Raw genomic sequence first — 16,339 nt, forward strand, 5'->3', positions numbered from 1 at the left:
AGATGCCCCACCAGTTTCTGCTTTTAAATCCCGGCTGAAGTCTCACTAATTCAGTTTAGCACACCCTGACTAGAGCTGCTGATTAGCTGTATATACTGCATCTCTGTTGTTAGTCATTTGTACTAAAATAAAGAAATACTATAATTATAAACTGTTACTAACCATCCCCTAACCCCACAACGAATTTCTCGGTTGTGCATTTTTCCAGCATTACTAAGCATTGTGAGCTGGTGATAAGAAAACTGTCTTTTATCTGGTTCACATTTAGACAGTTGTCTGTTGTTTGAATTTCAAGACCCCTGTCTTCATGTCAGAAAATATTTTCTTTCTATCACTATGAACAACATAGAGTAACAGATTAAAAAATCGTTTAAAGTCTAATATGCTATCATTTTAGTGTGCAGCAGCTTCTGAAGGTGTCTGGTCTCGAACTTGAGGTACAGCAGATATGTAACAAGGATGGATATCAATCTGTCTTTAATTGTAGCATTTGTTTTGTGAGTAAATGGCTCGTCAAGTGAAAGAAAAACAAGAAACAAACGGCAAAATTGTTCAAGCTAGCATTATTTGGAAAATTGAAATAGGTAGCAGCCACTATTCCTTGCTTTCCAAAAACTATGCTCTTCTGCTACCCCAGTAAATCTTACTGTATTCTGAATACTTCCAGAAAAAAAATGAATTTGTCCATGAAGTTGTGTTTAATGAATACTTTAACGACCACCTCTGCCCTTCACAAAATCTAACATACCGTACAGCACATAGATGCACACAGCGGGTCAACTTGACATTTACACCAGAGTCACCTCGGGCACCATGTCTTCACCCTTCATAAAATTTGTGGATTTGTTCAGTATCAGTGTTGGCACCTCTGAACTATCGCAGTGGTTACAGGAAGATTGCTGTTCTTCAACCTCAGTTTTAGTTTCTGGGCAGTTCTGAACGAGGATCATACTATTATGTGCCTTAAGCCGTTTCCACAGATTAATATAAAATTTACGCTCGGCATACAAGATGACGATACTTAAGATAAGTGAGGGAGGAGCAATGACAATCTTCATCCATAAAGTCCAACTGAAGATTCCTAAAATGATGATAAGCAAAAAATAAATGAACATAGAATAGTCAAAACATAGAAATAACTGACATTTTCTTGCTACGCATTATAAAAGCCGTCCTAGGCCAGTGGCTTCATTTATGTAGCTCGGGCACAAAATGAGGCTTGAAAGGTGCCTACGTGTCTTCCCACGTTAACATTGGGATTTATAAAAGAAAACTTGACAGAGGAACAAGTATATATTTATGATGGCATGTGCGTCAGAGGATCACCTTTCAAGTTCCTACCACGTATACAGTTCCACCCCAGGCCGAGAGGAGGTGCTGCTGGTAACTATGTTGTCTTCCTTTACCCCCCCCCCCACAGTACCAAGAGACCGCCAAGTGAGCGCAACTGACTGCCCTTTCCAGTCCTTGGGCCATGAAAGCATAACCGCCTAGAAGGAACCAAAAAGGTGGAGCACCTCTACTACCTAAAACAGCAGGACTGAGCTTTCAGGAAGCTATAATTTATTGTACTTTTGATGCCGTCTTGCATTTATTTTCTTTGATTTCATTTGAAATAAGCAGGGATGGCTGGGGTTGTGCCCCAACATTTATTTTCTCGATTCATGTCTTTCCCTTGGGTAACCTTAATGGCAACTCCAACATTTTGGAGATACTGGGAAATGACTACACTCTTGAGCAAGTAGGGAAAAAAGACAGCTTACATTTATAATTCATATCCGTTCAAGCCGTTATCAGAATGCTTGTTGACGTGAAAAACATATTACATATCAAAAGCAGTGAATATGATGTTCACACTGAATTTTAGTTCTTTTTTAACTCTTTTGAGGATTCGCTTTTATTTTTTTGTTTCATCAGACTCCCTTTTATTACCCAGCTTGTGAAAAACATAAAACTAACAAAAGTTTTTCATCAGCACTCACATTGATACTTTCCTCCGACATCTCAAAGAATCTGAGTCACTGACAATACACAACACAAAAGATTTCTTTTGACTGGAGTTGCCGGCGGCATTTGACTCCCTACTGTAATGAAAATGAACGGTGATTCAGCTTTATCTCATGGTCTCTGCTGCCATCTAGTGGATAAATATAAGTATACTGTATGTATTGTTGCATAGTTTACTGTCAAATAAAGCAAAGAGTACATGACACGTGTTTCGCCCTCATTTGGGCTCATCAGGCATGCACACTCTGCTGCTCCCCTCTCGGGCCTGATGAGCCCAAATGAGGACGAAAAACGTGTCGCGTACTCTTTGCTTTATTTGACAGTAAACTGTGCAACATTCCATGATCTGCTTCTCGCAACTGAAAGAGGGCACCATGGCAGATGTTTGCCGAATGACAGACCAACCACAAGCGTTACCTGGAAGTTAACCACCCACACAATTCAGGTCGTCGAGACTCAGACTACGAATGAAATGAATATATATGTATATAATACATTCTAGGTGATTTTTTTCTTAACGGTTAGCTTTCAATTCGTTTTGTGTTGACTCTTGTCGACACCTGCCTTGAGGGCTAATGCTACGTATTTGCATGGAAGATCTTTTGAGTTTTTTTTGTCACTTTATATCAGCTACCTGTTGTCATTACTCTGGTAGGTCAGGAATATCTCAGGCAGAGCTTCACTCCATCATGCCTGCTGTGCTGGAAGCCATTAATCAACCAGCGAGGCTCTACATACAGTTTTTGTATAGTGTATGGGTGCACATACCTGAAACTAAACGTGTTTTTGCCAAGATAAGAAGGCAATTAGCAGCAGAGTCCTGTTCTCCTAATGTAATCTGAGCACTTGACGACATTCATTTTTGAAATAAGGGCACCTAGCAAGAAGGAAGCTGCTTTTGTTAACCATAACTAGTGACATCCCATTAATGTACAAGCCTTCTACGATGCCATGATGAGGCTGATGAACATTGTGTCTCAGTGGAGTGGCCTGGGTCATCCCGTGATTCATTTGTTTTGAGGCAAAGTAACTTTGGCAGACGTGACGGTGCTGTACATGGTGGCTGGTTTATCGATAAGTTAACAGGCGGAATGGTCAGTTTTTCATACGGCCTTGAGCAAGGTCCTTAACCTGCAATTGTTCTGTCTTGGGTATGACGTTAATCAGCATCCAGTATATAAAAAAAAAAAAAAAAAAACTCACACTGTTCCAATGTGGTTCTGAGGTGTCACCCGTTCCACTTGGGTCCCAATCCAGGTGGTTTGTCATGTGGTGGGTGCAGCAACTCTCTATCAGCGCATACTTCCAATAGTTCTGTCTGAACTATTCATTGCTGCAGCAATCATGTCATTACATGTGCTGGGTGATAGTAGCTACCCGGTCAGACGTTGGTGCTTTGTACCTTTCCCAGACCCCCAGAGAATAGGGGAGAGGCGCTATAATGCTGTGTGTGATCTTGTTGCAGAGCACATCCACTCTGTCTTGCATGCAGATGGCGGGGTCTTGACAGGTCAGGTTGGGGAGCTGCTGTACTGGCCAAATGAAGTTCTACAGCATTGAAATTGCATATGTATGAGGTTGATTAGCATGTTCCATATATGGCTGTTTCAGGGCGGAGTTTGAGGCTTATTCACGTATGGACATTTACAAGGCGATTGTGATTTATAAACACTAAATTGTGTAGAAATGTGTGTACGACAAACCTGATTTTCTTTTTTTGGCTGAAATCCACACAAAATGAGGTCCCAAATTTTGTGTGTGGGGATGATTGGGGGTTCTAAAATAAATGCTAAAAAGCTTGTTATAAATCACACAGTGTCTTTTACCGGGTTTATGAGAAGGTGAAAGCTGGCAGACAGCAGTTCACATACTGGGCAGTGTGAGGGGCTGAAGTAGCAGCAAGTCTTCTCAAAGGGAAGCACGTCTGTTGACCTGCTTTGAGGGGATTCGAGAATGAGGTCAGAGACTTTTAGAGGAAGAGTGACAATAGGAGTCCCACACAGCTATTAGTGTCCATGTGATGCCAAAGAACATGATAGTTAATAACAGAAAGTGATGGAGATTGCAGATACTGTGAAGCCAAATGTGACCACATGGAGATGACCATCACTTTACCCTTCAGACTGTGCTTCTGCTTTCTGTGCTCTTAGCAAACTTGAGCTGTAGCTCTGGTCTGATGTCAGGTCAGGTCAGGTTGGGGAGCATGTACTGGTACAGTGCGTTGCTGGTCCCACCATACAACGAAACAGCTTGGGATCCTGGTTGGCAACCCTCTAGGCAGAGACACGGTTCAGTCCCACCCTCTGGAAATGACCCTCTATAAGCCTCAGCCAGGTGTTACGTGTCTGACCCCTTGGCCTGATCCAGCCACTTGGGTCCTCAACAATGAGGATCCTGTGAGCCTGATCACCCTCGGGCAATCGCACCACATGGCCGTAGTGTCGTAACAGACACTCCCTTACAATGCAGGTAATGTGCCTCATTCAGGGCTCAACCAGGAGCGACCACTCATTCAACACAAAGTCAAACCAGCAGTACCCAAGGGTCTGATGCTGGAAAGAAAAGAAAATTGGCTTATGGCATAAAATTACAATCACCTTAGTCCACTTGGTGAAATTGCAATTTTAGCATCACACACACTGTAAAAAATGTAAGTCTCATGAAAAGTGTCTGTTCTATGTGATGCTTGCCAGAAGTACAACTTCATTTAAGATAATAATATTATCTTAATAATAATAATATTAATGCTCCTCCGCATTGAAAGGAGTCAGATGAGGTGGCTCGAGCATCTGATCAGGATGCCTCCTGGACGCCTCCCTGGTGAGGTGTTCCGGGCACGTCTAACCGGGAGGAGGCCCAGGGGAAGTCCCAGGACATGCTGGAGGGACTATGTCTCTCGGCTGGCCTGGGAACGCCTTGGGATTCTCCCGGAAGAGCTAGAAAAAGTGGCCGGGGAGAGGGAAGGCTGGGCATCCCTGCTCAAGCTGCTACCCCCGCGACCCGACCTCGGATAAGCGGAAGAGAATGGATGGATGGATATTAATTCTTTACATTTATAAAGCACTTTTCTCACTACTCAGAGTGCTTTACTGTACATAGAGAGTGGGGAGACACTTCAACAACCACTAATATGTTGCATCCACCTGGATGATGTGATGGCAGCCATTTTCCACCAGTATACTCAGCACACATGAGCTATTAGGAGGTGAAGTGGTGACAGGGGGCCAGAATGACCAGACCGTGGAGGGCAATTTATCCAGGACATTGGGATACACCGTACTCTTTACAAAGATGCCCACGGATCTTTTATGACCACAGAGAGTCAGGACTTTGATTTTACGCCTCATCTGAAGGATGGCGCCATTTTTACAGCATGGTGTCCCCGCCACTGAACTGGGGGCATTGCAGTCACTGATATAGCAATGCAAGCTTGGTGGGGGAGGCGCCCACATGGGGCCATATAGATTTCTTTTTCATTTTTAATAATTTAACTAAAACAGCAGTTTCACAGTCTCAATGCAGTGGCTTCAACGTTCAATGTCTTCTTACCATCAACTGACCTCAATGGCTGATGACGAATTGTATGCTGCTGCTGAAGATCCTTTTGTTGAACGCTATAGCACTGACATTTCACCAGCGTTTTGCGCTCAATTGTTGTCATTTCTTGCACGTTTTCAATCCATCCTGTCAACCAAGTTGACTGTTTTCAAAGTAGCTGCACTGTTGCTGATAGATCACTGTGCACCGTTGTCTACTTTCAGTGACGTTTGCACGGCTTACACATTACTATACCAGTGACTGTTGCTGCCAGTGAACGTTCGTTTTCCAAGTTATAACTCATCGAAAATTACCTCAGAAGCACTACGTCGCAAGACAGACTTAATGGCTTGGCTGAACTCTCAATTGAAAACGAGCGTGCCAGACAACTTGACGTGTCAAACATTGTTGATAAGTGAGTATTCTACCGTACTAGTGATATTAGAAGTAATATGATTTGTGACTTGTCAGTCAGTTCCATTTTTGTAAGCTTTAACAGTTTAACAAATCTGTAATCTGCTTTATTGTGTACCTTAGTATGGCTTACTGTGAATTAGTGTTACGATCGAGAGGATTTATGAGCGTGACCACTTTATGATGTCCATTTTCTCAGAACTTGTGTAACACAGGTCGATTGTGTAGTAATACCCTGTTGTCTGGTTCAGGGCATAATACACGGGTGACTGCCCCAGACCTTTTTTTCATGTCTCCTCTCCATTTCTCTGACAGTGGTGTAGTCGGCAGGACGTGACGTCATCATGGGTGCCGGAACCCTGTGGAATTTCCCGTGAATGGTCTGCAGAGGATTGAGAGAAAAAGTCAATGCACCTCGCCACCCCCTGGTCAGACATGGAAGTGTCACTATTCGAGTCCTTTAGCTGCCTCCCATGCGCACGTGTGTGACAATATACACAAGGTATTTTATTTTCATTCCCCTTCAACAATGTGGAGTATAATGTGAAGTCCATTACATAAAATCCAAATGAAAATTCATTTCAGTTCTAGATGGTAATGCGAAAAAAAACAGGATAAACACCAATGGGGATGCAAACTTTCACAGGGCGTTGCAAATCATTGGACTGTTTAATCCATCCATCCATCCATTATCCAACCCGCCATATCCTAACAAAGGGTCACGGGGCATATAATGAATTCAAACTCAAAATTTAGAAGTATTCTGGTAATAACATTATTAAGCAAAGAAATAAAAAAAACTAAATATTTCACTTAGAGAAAAGGTAAAAAAATGGCAAAAAAGAGAACAAAAGACAACTTCCCATACTGCAATAAAAGAAAAATGGTGGCCCAGTGCAGTATGGTACTGTATTAGGTTTGCTATCTCAATATATAATTTTTTTTTTTTGTATTCCAAAGAACTGATTGTGAACTGGACAATATCAAATTATTCAAAGTTTGACATATTATTGATATCAGTGTCTCAAAAGGATAAGCTATCATTAACCTTTACATTTCTTTAAATCTTGCTTTCCAGGCGACTACCTCTAGGGCTGACGGTGGAGCTGCTTACCTCAGTGCAGGGGAACAAATGTCAATGATGGATGTGAGCACTGAGCTGTCACTGACTGTGAGTAGCTTTATCGTTTTAAAATGTAAAAGAAAATGCTGCAGACATTATATAAGTATAGAAAATGCTTAAGCTTAGAGCACAACTTCACGTGGCACATGCATAAATGCCATATTTGTGAAGACGTAACTTGGACTTGAAAATTGGCCAATGTATTTGTTAACCTGCCTGCGTTTTAGCTGTAAAAATCACTGTATGTGTAAACAGATGTACAGTACTTGGCATGTATACATTTATAGTGACTTGGAATGGTGTTTGCTGTAAAACAAAATAAGAGCTGCCGGCATGTCATCATAACACGTGTGCCATGGTTCAAGTGCAGGAGACGTGTTAAAAATGCAGCGAGTTAGCTCTCCGTTTAAGAATCTTGCTTATCATAAAGATGGACTCTGACCTGATAATAGTAGGTAGCAAGATAGGAAGACGTTCAGAATGTGACTCCAGTCCAGTCTCATCTTATTATAGCGCCTTCTACCATGTCAGAGTAGTTTACATGCAAAAATGGTGCACAATTCATTTTGATGGAGGCTAAACGGTGCATCTTTACATGGACCACTGGCAAAGTGAGTTGTTGTGCCTTCATGTATTTTACTCTTTTGTAGGATCAATACAGCGAGCTTCTATATTTTTAAGCACCTGGTAATATATTTGTTGAGGTTAAACTGCTACACAACTACAACTACAGAGGAAACACATTCAGTCATTCATTTTGCACCGCTTATCTGAAACGGGGTCACGGGGTTTACAGTCTTAGTGATGAGGCCCACACGTCCCTTTTCCCTCAGCCACACTTTCCAACTCGTACTATGGGATCCCAAGGCATTCTCTGGTATCTAGGAGATATAATCCTTCCAGTGGGCTTTGGGTCTTCAACCAGGGTCTCCGGCCAGCTGGCTGCGCCCATAAAACCTCCAAATGCAAGTGTCCAGGAGGCATCCATAGCAGATGCCCAAACCACCACAATTGGCTCATCTTGATACGAAGGGTCAGCTGCTCTACTCTGAGCCTCTGCCAAATGTTTGGACTTCTCACCCTGTCTAAGGGAGAGCCCAGCCACCCTGCAGATCTTGTCTTTTTGGATATTACTCAGAGGGTCGGCTCAGGTTGTCCGGTTGGGAGACAAAGTCAGAGAGGTGAGATTGCGTTGGTTTGGACATGTGCAGAGGAGAGATGCTGGGTATATTGGGAAAAGGATGTTAACGATGGAGCTGCCAGGCAAGAGGAGAAGAGGAAGGCCTATGAAAAGGTTTATGGATGTGGTGAGAGAGGACATGCAGGTGATGGGTGTGACAGAGCAAGATGCAGAGGAGAGAAGGATATGGAACAAGATTATCCACTGTGGCAACCCCTAATGGGAGCAGCTGAAAGAAGAAGAACTCAGAGCTCATGACCATAGGTGAGGGTAACGACGTACATCGACTGGTAAATCGAGAGCTTTGCCTTGTGACTCAGCTCCTTCTTCACTGCTACGGATCAGCTTAGTGACCACATAGCTGCACTCGACACACCAATCTGTCTAAAATTATGGAGAAAATAATATACACGTCGCCAACTAAAATATTAAAGCACTTATTCGTCATAGCAGGGTCCTTACCATTTGACACGTAGATCATATCAGTTGTCCGATCTATTAATATTTGAAGGGACCAGGTGACACAGGTTAAAGCAACAATGTAAACAGCAATAGTCTTGATGATTTTTTTCCATTCGTTTCTTGTTATATTAAATTTCTCCCACTGCAATAAGAAAGGATTATTAATAACACATTCATTCATTCATTCATTCATTCACTTTAACACTCATTATTATTATTATTATTATATTTCTTTCTTGGTGTAAAGAGAATTATCAGCAACTTAACATCAGTAAGACCAAGGAACTGGTTATTGACTTTCACCGCACCAAACATCCTCTATGTCTGATTACCATTCAAGGAGTGGATGTGGAGGTGGTCCACTCCTACAGGTACTTGCAGGTCCACATTAATGACAGTTGGACTGGTATCTGAACACAGCAGAGCTATACAAGAAAGGGCAGAGCAGATTTTTTGCTTAGCAGACTACGTTCATTCAATGTGGGAAGTGACATCCTTCACATCTCCTTCACATTACTTTCACACATCTGTGTGATGGCCAGTGTGATATTCTACAATGTGGTGTGTTCGGCAGGTAACATCACTTCTAGAGAGGCCCACCAAATCAACAAGCTAATTAAAAAGGCAAACTCAGTTATGGGACACACTTGGGACCCACTGGAAGTACAAGGGAAGGTGAGAATTAAAATAAAACTGAGTGCCATTATGAACAATACTGCACATCTTCTCTGTGACACACCAACACTGAGGACTTTCAGCCAAGAAATTATTTAGCAAGAGTGTGTCAGGAAATGCGACGGGGAGCTCCTTTATACCAACAGCAGTATGCCTGCATAGGGCATCCCTGTGAGTGGGACAGCCAAGTCAGAACATTTCTTTCTTGTTTTAAAATTTTCTTCCATTTTAGTCATTCTAGTGTGTGTTCAGTCCATAGTAGGCGCATTTATGTATTTAAAGAGCTTCTGTAAAAAGCCAAATTTCCTCCTGGGAACCAATAATCTGTCTATCTATCCATCATATTATGCCTTTCAAATGTTTCTATCTATCTATCTATCTATCTATCTATCTATCTATCTATCTATCTATCTATCTATCTATCTATCTATCTATCTATCTATCTATCTATCTATCTATCTATCTATCTATCTATCTATCTATCTATTATGGTATAGGATTCAGGTAAAGTAATTTTAATTTAGAATAAATAAATTAGAAAGGCGCCCTTGTTCAACCACATATCTAATGACTGGATTTAAAGCTTTTCTCATATGTCAAAGTATGCCATCAGATTGACAGGAAAAATCAGCGACAGCATATCCCATTTCACATAGCCAAAACAAATGTATTCAATGATATAAGTATTAAAACAGAAATAAAAATTGATGATGATGATGATTATTATTATTGTATAGGGTGGTCCAGATCTAATTATGCAATTTTCATTACGCTATAACTCATTAAGTTTATTACATAGAGAATACACAGCACCTGCCCTGCACAAAAATTCTTTTTGTTGCCAATAGATGGCAGCACCTGCCCTACATTCCAAAATGGCGGGGAGACGGTTGTCAGTCGAACAGTTGCATAATTAGATCTGGACCACTTGCATAATTAGATCTGGACCACACTGTACATTTGGTTAATACTTATCCAGTACACCCTACAATGTCAGGATTCACTGAAACTGTTTACAGGCTATATAACATTCATAAAAGGTTTTCACTTTTTATTGTGGTACAATCAGTGGATTTCATTTGGCTTTTTGTCTATGATTACCATAAAAAAAGACTTTTCAGTGCCAAAATGAAAACAAATCTCTGCAAAGGGATCTAAATTAATTTCACATATACAGTAAAGCACAACATAATGGATCCCATAAATAAATGTGACAGAGCTCAGTCATAACTGGTGTAGCCAGTTGGTTTTAGAAGTCACAGCATTAGTTCAGTGGAGACCACCTGTCTGGGGTTTCAATCGATTGCAGTATAAATACAGCTGAATGTGGAAGGTGCAGCTTATGGTGAGTCAGTACGGTGGTCTAACCTACACGATGAAAGGACACTCCAAGTATCTCCATGAAAAGGTGATTGAAAAGCACAAGGGAATGAAGAGAAGAAAGTATCCAAGTCACAAAATGCCCGGTTAAATCAGTCATGAAGAAATGGGAAAAGTTTTCCACTGTTGTAAATCATCCTAGAGCAGGCTGTCCACAAAAAACGAGTGAATGTGCTAGAAGGAAATGAGTGAGGGAAGCCAACAAAAGAGCTTTGACAACTCTGAAGGAGTTACAAGCTACAGTGGAGGAGATGTTAGCAATACGGTGCAGACAATAACTGTTGCCCGTTTGCTTGACCAGCTTTATGGGACAGCAGCAAAGAGAAAGCCCACCCATGACATCTTGGCTACAATTTGCTACAAGGGCCATGGGAGACTCTGAGGTCAGCTGGAAGAAGATCCTATAGTCTGATGAGACCAAAATCAAGCTTTTGGCCATTGGATTAAATGCCATGTTTGAACATCTTACATTATCAAACACACCATCCACACCATTGAAGCATGGTAATGGCGGCACCATGGGGTGGGAATGCTTCTCTGCATCAAGCCCATGACTGCTTGTGAGGGTAAGAGGCACAGAAATCCTGCAGAGAACCTAATGCTATCTGCAAGTAACCTGCACCTTAGGAGAGGATTTGTTCTCTTGCAAGACCAAAACCTCAAGTTGAAAGCCAAAGCTACACAAGAACGGCTTAAAACCAGCAATGTGAGTGTCCTGGAGTGGTCAGAGTCCACATCTCAACACAATTGAGAATTTATGGCTGGGTTTGAAAAAGGATGTTGACTTAACGATCAACAGGACACCTGACAGAGCTTAAATTGTTTTACAGAGAAGAATGAGGACAAAATGGCAGAGTGCAGGTGTACAAAGTTGATAGAAAAAGAGAGACGTGAGCACATAGACTTAAGGTTGTGCATCTACTACACACTGACATTAGTGGGGTCAGTACTTAATGAGATCAATTGTTTTGCGTTTTATATTTATCATAAATTTAGACCACTTTGCAGGGGTCTGATTTGATTTTGCAAAGAAATCCCAAAAGCTGATTACATACCCATGTGCTGCTTTGTCACCAGTACATTGCTAAAGCCTTCCCAAACTGAAGATCCTCGAGTTACCTTGTACAGAGGTTTGACCTTTGTCTCCATTATGAAGGTGTATTTGCAGAGTTCACAGCAGCGGATGTTTGAGGTTTTGATCCACTTTTGCAGGCACAACTGGTGGACAAATCGCACAGTTCCAGTGCAGCGACACGGAGTTAAGAGAGGGTTGTCATCATCACCTTCACAGTCACAGATCCTGCCAGAACACAAAACACACTTTTCAGTGCCATATAAAGACTAAGAGGCTCACACATTTTAGATTTTTTTGTCATTCAGTGTTGTAAAACAGTAAAATAAAATCTTTGGGGGTGGTAAATGGGGTTACTTTATTGATAACACCAAATATTTCATAATCAAGCATACCTTGCTTTATTTTCCTGACACATTAATACCTGAATATACTCACTATATTGGTAAGACCCTCATAGAGAGCCGTCAGCCAACTTTTAAAATTTGGCCACATTATCATTCTTTATGACACAGAGTGTAACGTGTTCACATTCTACATATACTGTACTGTAAGACAAGAACATAATGTTTAAGGCAATGAACCAACATTATTATTATTTATCTGATCTGTGTTTCCAAAATATGTTTCAAATAACAATAATTCAATAGTTGCCACAATTCTACAGTTTCATCACTCACACAGTAAGTAGCTTAGTCAGTGTGAGTCAGCTGTAGCACTAAACGGGCCACCTTGTGGTTCTGTCCATCACCTTTTCCCATATTATCTAATATTCTCAAAATTATAGGAATAAGTAACAAAAAAAAAAGAATTTAAAATGCAAAAAACCCAATGTGATCACCATTTACACATTCTCTCTTTGACACACAAACACTGAATATCTATCTATCTATCTATCTATCTATCTATCTATCTATCTATCTATCTATCTATCTATCTATCTATCTATCTATCTATCTATCTATCTATCTATCTATCTATCTATCTATTATATAGTGCCTTTCACATCTATCTATCTATCTATCTATCTATCTATCTATCTATCTATCTATCTATCTATCTATCTATCTATCTATCTATCTATCTATCTATCTATCTATCTATCTATCTATTATATAGTGCCTTTCACATCTATCTATCTATCTATCTATCTATCTATCTATCTATCTATCTATCTATCTATCTATCTATCTATCTATCTATCTATCTATCTATCTATCTATCTATCTATCTATCTATCTATCTATTATATAGTGCCTTTCACATCTATCTATCTATCTATCTATCTATCTATCTATCTATCTATCTATCTATCTATCTATCTATCTATCTATCTATCTATCTATCTATCTATCTATCTATTATATAGTGCCTTTCACATCTATCTATCTATCTATCTATCTATCTATCTATCTATCTATCTATCTATCTATCTATCTATCTATCTATCTATCTATCTATCTATCTATCTATCTATCTATCTATCTATCTATCTATCTATCTATCTATAACAGCGTTCTTGAACCTTGTTTTTTTTTTTTTTTTTTTATATGACCTAATCTTGCCTTATTGTGTCTCCCATAATCATCATGGAAGAGCAGCTGCTCAAAGTGCTATTCCCCCGGACATCATCCATTCTCCCTTGGAAAATCGCCACCAAACGTTGCCCAGGAGGGAGACGGGGATTCCCCCTTGAAGATTTGCAGATGAATGGTGTTCAGGAGGTTTGTTACACCCATTGTAGGGATTTCTGCTAACCGCGACCCTTTCTCATTCACTTCTATTGTAATTCAGGATTCAGCATTACACAAATTAGAGATGTCTCGTGACACCCATAGCTTTGCTGGATGAACAATATGAAATTTGAAATTTGACAGGCAGCATATTAAAAGCAAATAGTTGTGACAAAAAACAACATTCATACAAAGGTAATTGTGAATAAGAACTAGAAGGTTTCCTTTTATGAGGTAAATAAAACTAACCTGCAAAGTTCCAGTTCATTGTTCTCTGTGCCATCTTCCTTTGGAAATGCTTGTGAAAAATCCAGTGAGCTGCAGGTAACCAGAGTGTGTATCTGTGTCATTGATGTTTCTTCCTCATAGCTCTTGTCAACAATTTTGAGATTGTGAGGAAGTTCTGGTGCATCTTGCTGTGTAATTGTAGTGGGTTTGCAGTCGCCGTTTCCTTTAATTTCAGTGGGTGCAGTATTTTGATCTACAGAAGTGCGCAAGAATGACAGAATAATTCCGGCCTTTTTTTGGGAAGACTGGTGTTCCAGTTGTAAAGATGAACAAGTCTCTTTGCCATCCTTATCCATTATATCCCAGGTGTCGTGTGCACTCAGAAAACGCTTCATTAGTCTAGTTTGTAAGGAAATGTCTACTAAATGTCCTTAGGGGCTTTTCAGTGCTCCTCACTTCAGTTTGCCTTCACATCCATGCTATACCGCCATGTATTATTAGATACAACTGCAATCGCAATAACCCCAGGCCTCCCTTTTTGATTTTGTTCAAACAATAAAAAGTCGTCTTCCTGGATGTCAGTGGATGGTAGGTCATAACATAGAGAAGAGGGAGCAATACAAATAGAGAAATCTCAGCATGACAAACATGGCAGATCTGTTATGTTACTTTAAACTACATAATTTACATTTTTTTATACCAGATTTACAGGTTTGTAGCTTTTATTGTACAATTTCAATTTCAATTTCTTTAAACGTTCATCTTTTAAGAAAAGCTCTCATCCATTATCACATTTCTGCTAACAAATGATCAAGCATGTCAAGCAAAAATATGCATCATCATCATCACCTTCCCTAACATTACATACAAGAGTCCAACTATTTAAATAAAGTGGAGAAATGTCAAGGGAAGGTGTTAGTACAACAAATACAAGCTTATTAGCCGAAAAACAGCAATTTCTACTCCCATCGATTTATTGAGAAAAGAGAAATGTACAACATTGAGTACTAAAAGAACATTTTCCCTTTTATAATCTGCTTACTTAAACCACTTTTCTTACTAATTGTTCAGACTACATCAGGGCCTTTTTTTGTTTTGTTTCATTTTGTTTTTCCCTGGTCTCTTACCCTCAACTTGTTTTGAATCTGAAATGAGTGGCGCTTCCTCCAAAATTTGGTGTCTCACATGCTGAGGTCATTAGGACTGCAGTCAACCTGAGAGGCCTGTAAAAGACGCCTCCCAGCCATTAGCTCAGGAAGACGTCAGGGCCTTTTTTAATATTATTTGTTTTTCTTCTCTTGTGCCTGGTTTTGTTAATTTATGTATTTATTTGTTCTTCTCCAGTCCCTTACCCTCAATTGTGTCTAGAATCAGAAAGAGTTAGGCTTTCTCACATGCTGTGGTCATTAGGTTCGTAGTCGCCTAAGAGGCTCGTAAAAGACGCCTTCCAGCCAATAGCTCAGGACTACATTAAGGCCTTTTTTCTTTTCTCTTTTGTTTTTTGAGTTTCTCCAGCTCCGTTTTTTGTTCTTTTGTTCTTCCCCGGTCCCCTACCCTCAATTATGTCTGGAATCTGAAGTGAGTAGACCTTCCTCCAAAGTTTGGCATTTAAAAGTGCTGGGTTGCAGTCACCTAAGAGACCTGTAAAAGATTCCACCAGCTCCTTGCTGGACCATTAGGTAGTTTTGCTTCTGTGTCCTTGGCTCCATTTAATTTCACTTAATTTCTTGATTGGATGTGAGACATTTAAGTTACTGATCTTTTACGGGAAATTTGTTTGGCAGTTTATTTGGCAATTAATCCTCTCATTTGAATTTTGCTTTTGGTTCAATTAAATGAGGATCACTTTATGTCAATTGTTCTCAGTTGGTTTCCTCCTTAACTCTTCATTTTTTTTCCCAAGTTGATCATTTCTATTATATTTCGCTTATCTGCCTTTCTTTAATGCACTTTTATATTTGTTGCAGTTCCATTCAAGTATCTAATTTTCTTTCCTAGTGTATGATGGAAACTTATTACTTGATTGAGGTCAATTAAGTTATTTTTTATTTGACTTTAAGTTTAGCCCCATTATTATTATTATTATTATTACTTTTATTATTACTTTGCCGCCTGCTTACTTCGCTCGCCAATCCCTGTGCAGGCGCTACGTGTTAGCCTCACGCATGGGGATGCGGATGTACAATTTAAATAGATTGTTAATTTCATGGGAATTATTACATACTGTATGCATAATAGAACTAACTATTTCACATTTCAGCGAGTAATTAACCATAGTAAAAAATAGTAAAATGTAATAAATTGAAAGAAAATAGTTTCATGTTGCATTAGAGGTATTTATTGCTCTATACGTTTTGGTTCTGTTTGGGTTTGAAATTAATACGCAAATACTTTTTAAAGTTACACTTTTACTGCAAAACATCAGTAAAAACAATTTTTTGAATAAAATTTTTTGTCGATATCGCATTGAATTTTGATTCTGTGTTTGGACTTTCATTGTGACAACGCAACATATAACTAACTGCCCG

The 16,339-nt window shown here is 39.8% G+C and overlaps 1 protein-coding gene across 1 annotated transcript; it reads right to left on the reverse strand.

Moving 5' to 3' along the window:
• Positions 1-788: 788 nt before the first annotated feature.
• LOC114654103 (E3 ubiquitin-protein ligase MARCHF8-like) lies at positions 789-14,167 on the reverse strand. The gene is made up of 4 exons (XM_051929871.1): positions 13,833-14,167; positions 11,898-12,078; positions 8,724-8,865; positions 789-1,081 (listed from the first exon to the last, which is right to left on the reverse strand). The coding sequence occupies exons 1-4, from the start codon at positions 14,165-14,167 to the stop codon at positions 789-791; spliced, it is 951 nt and encodes a 316-aa protein (XP_051785831.1).
• Between the last annotated feature and the right edge of the window lie 2,172 nt (positions 14,168-16,339).

The sequence above is a fragment of the Erpetoichthys calabaricus genome, chromosome 7 (genome assembly GCF_900747795.2).
Source record: "Erpetoichthys calabaricus chromosome 7, fErpCal1.3, whole genome shotgun sequence".
Classification (NCBI taxonomy): Eukaryota; Metazoa; Chordata; class Cladistia; order Polypteriformes; family Polypteridae; genus Erpetoichthys; species Erpetoichthys calabaricus.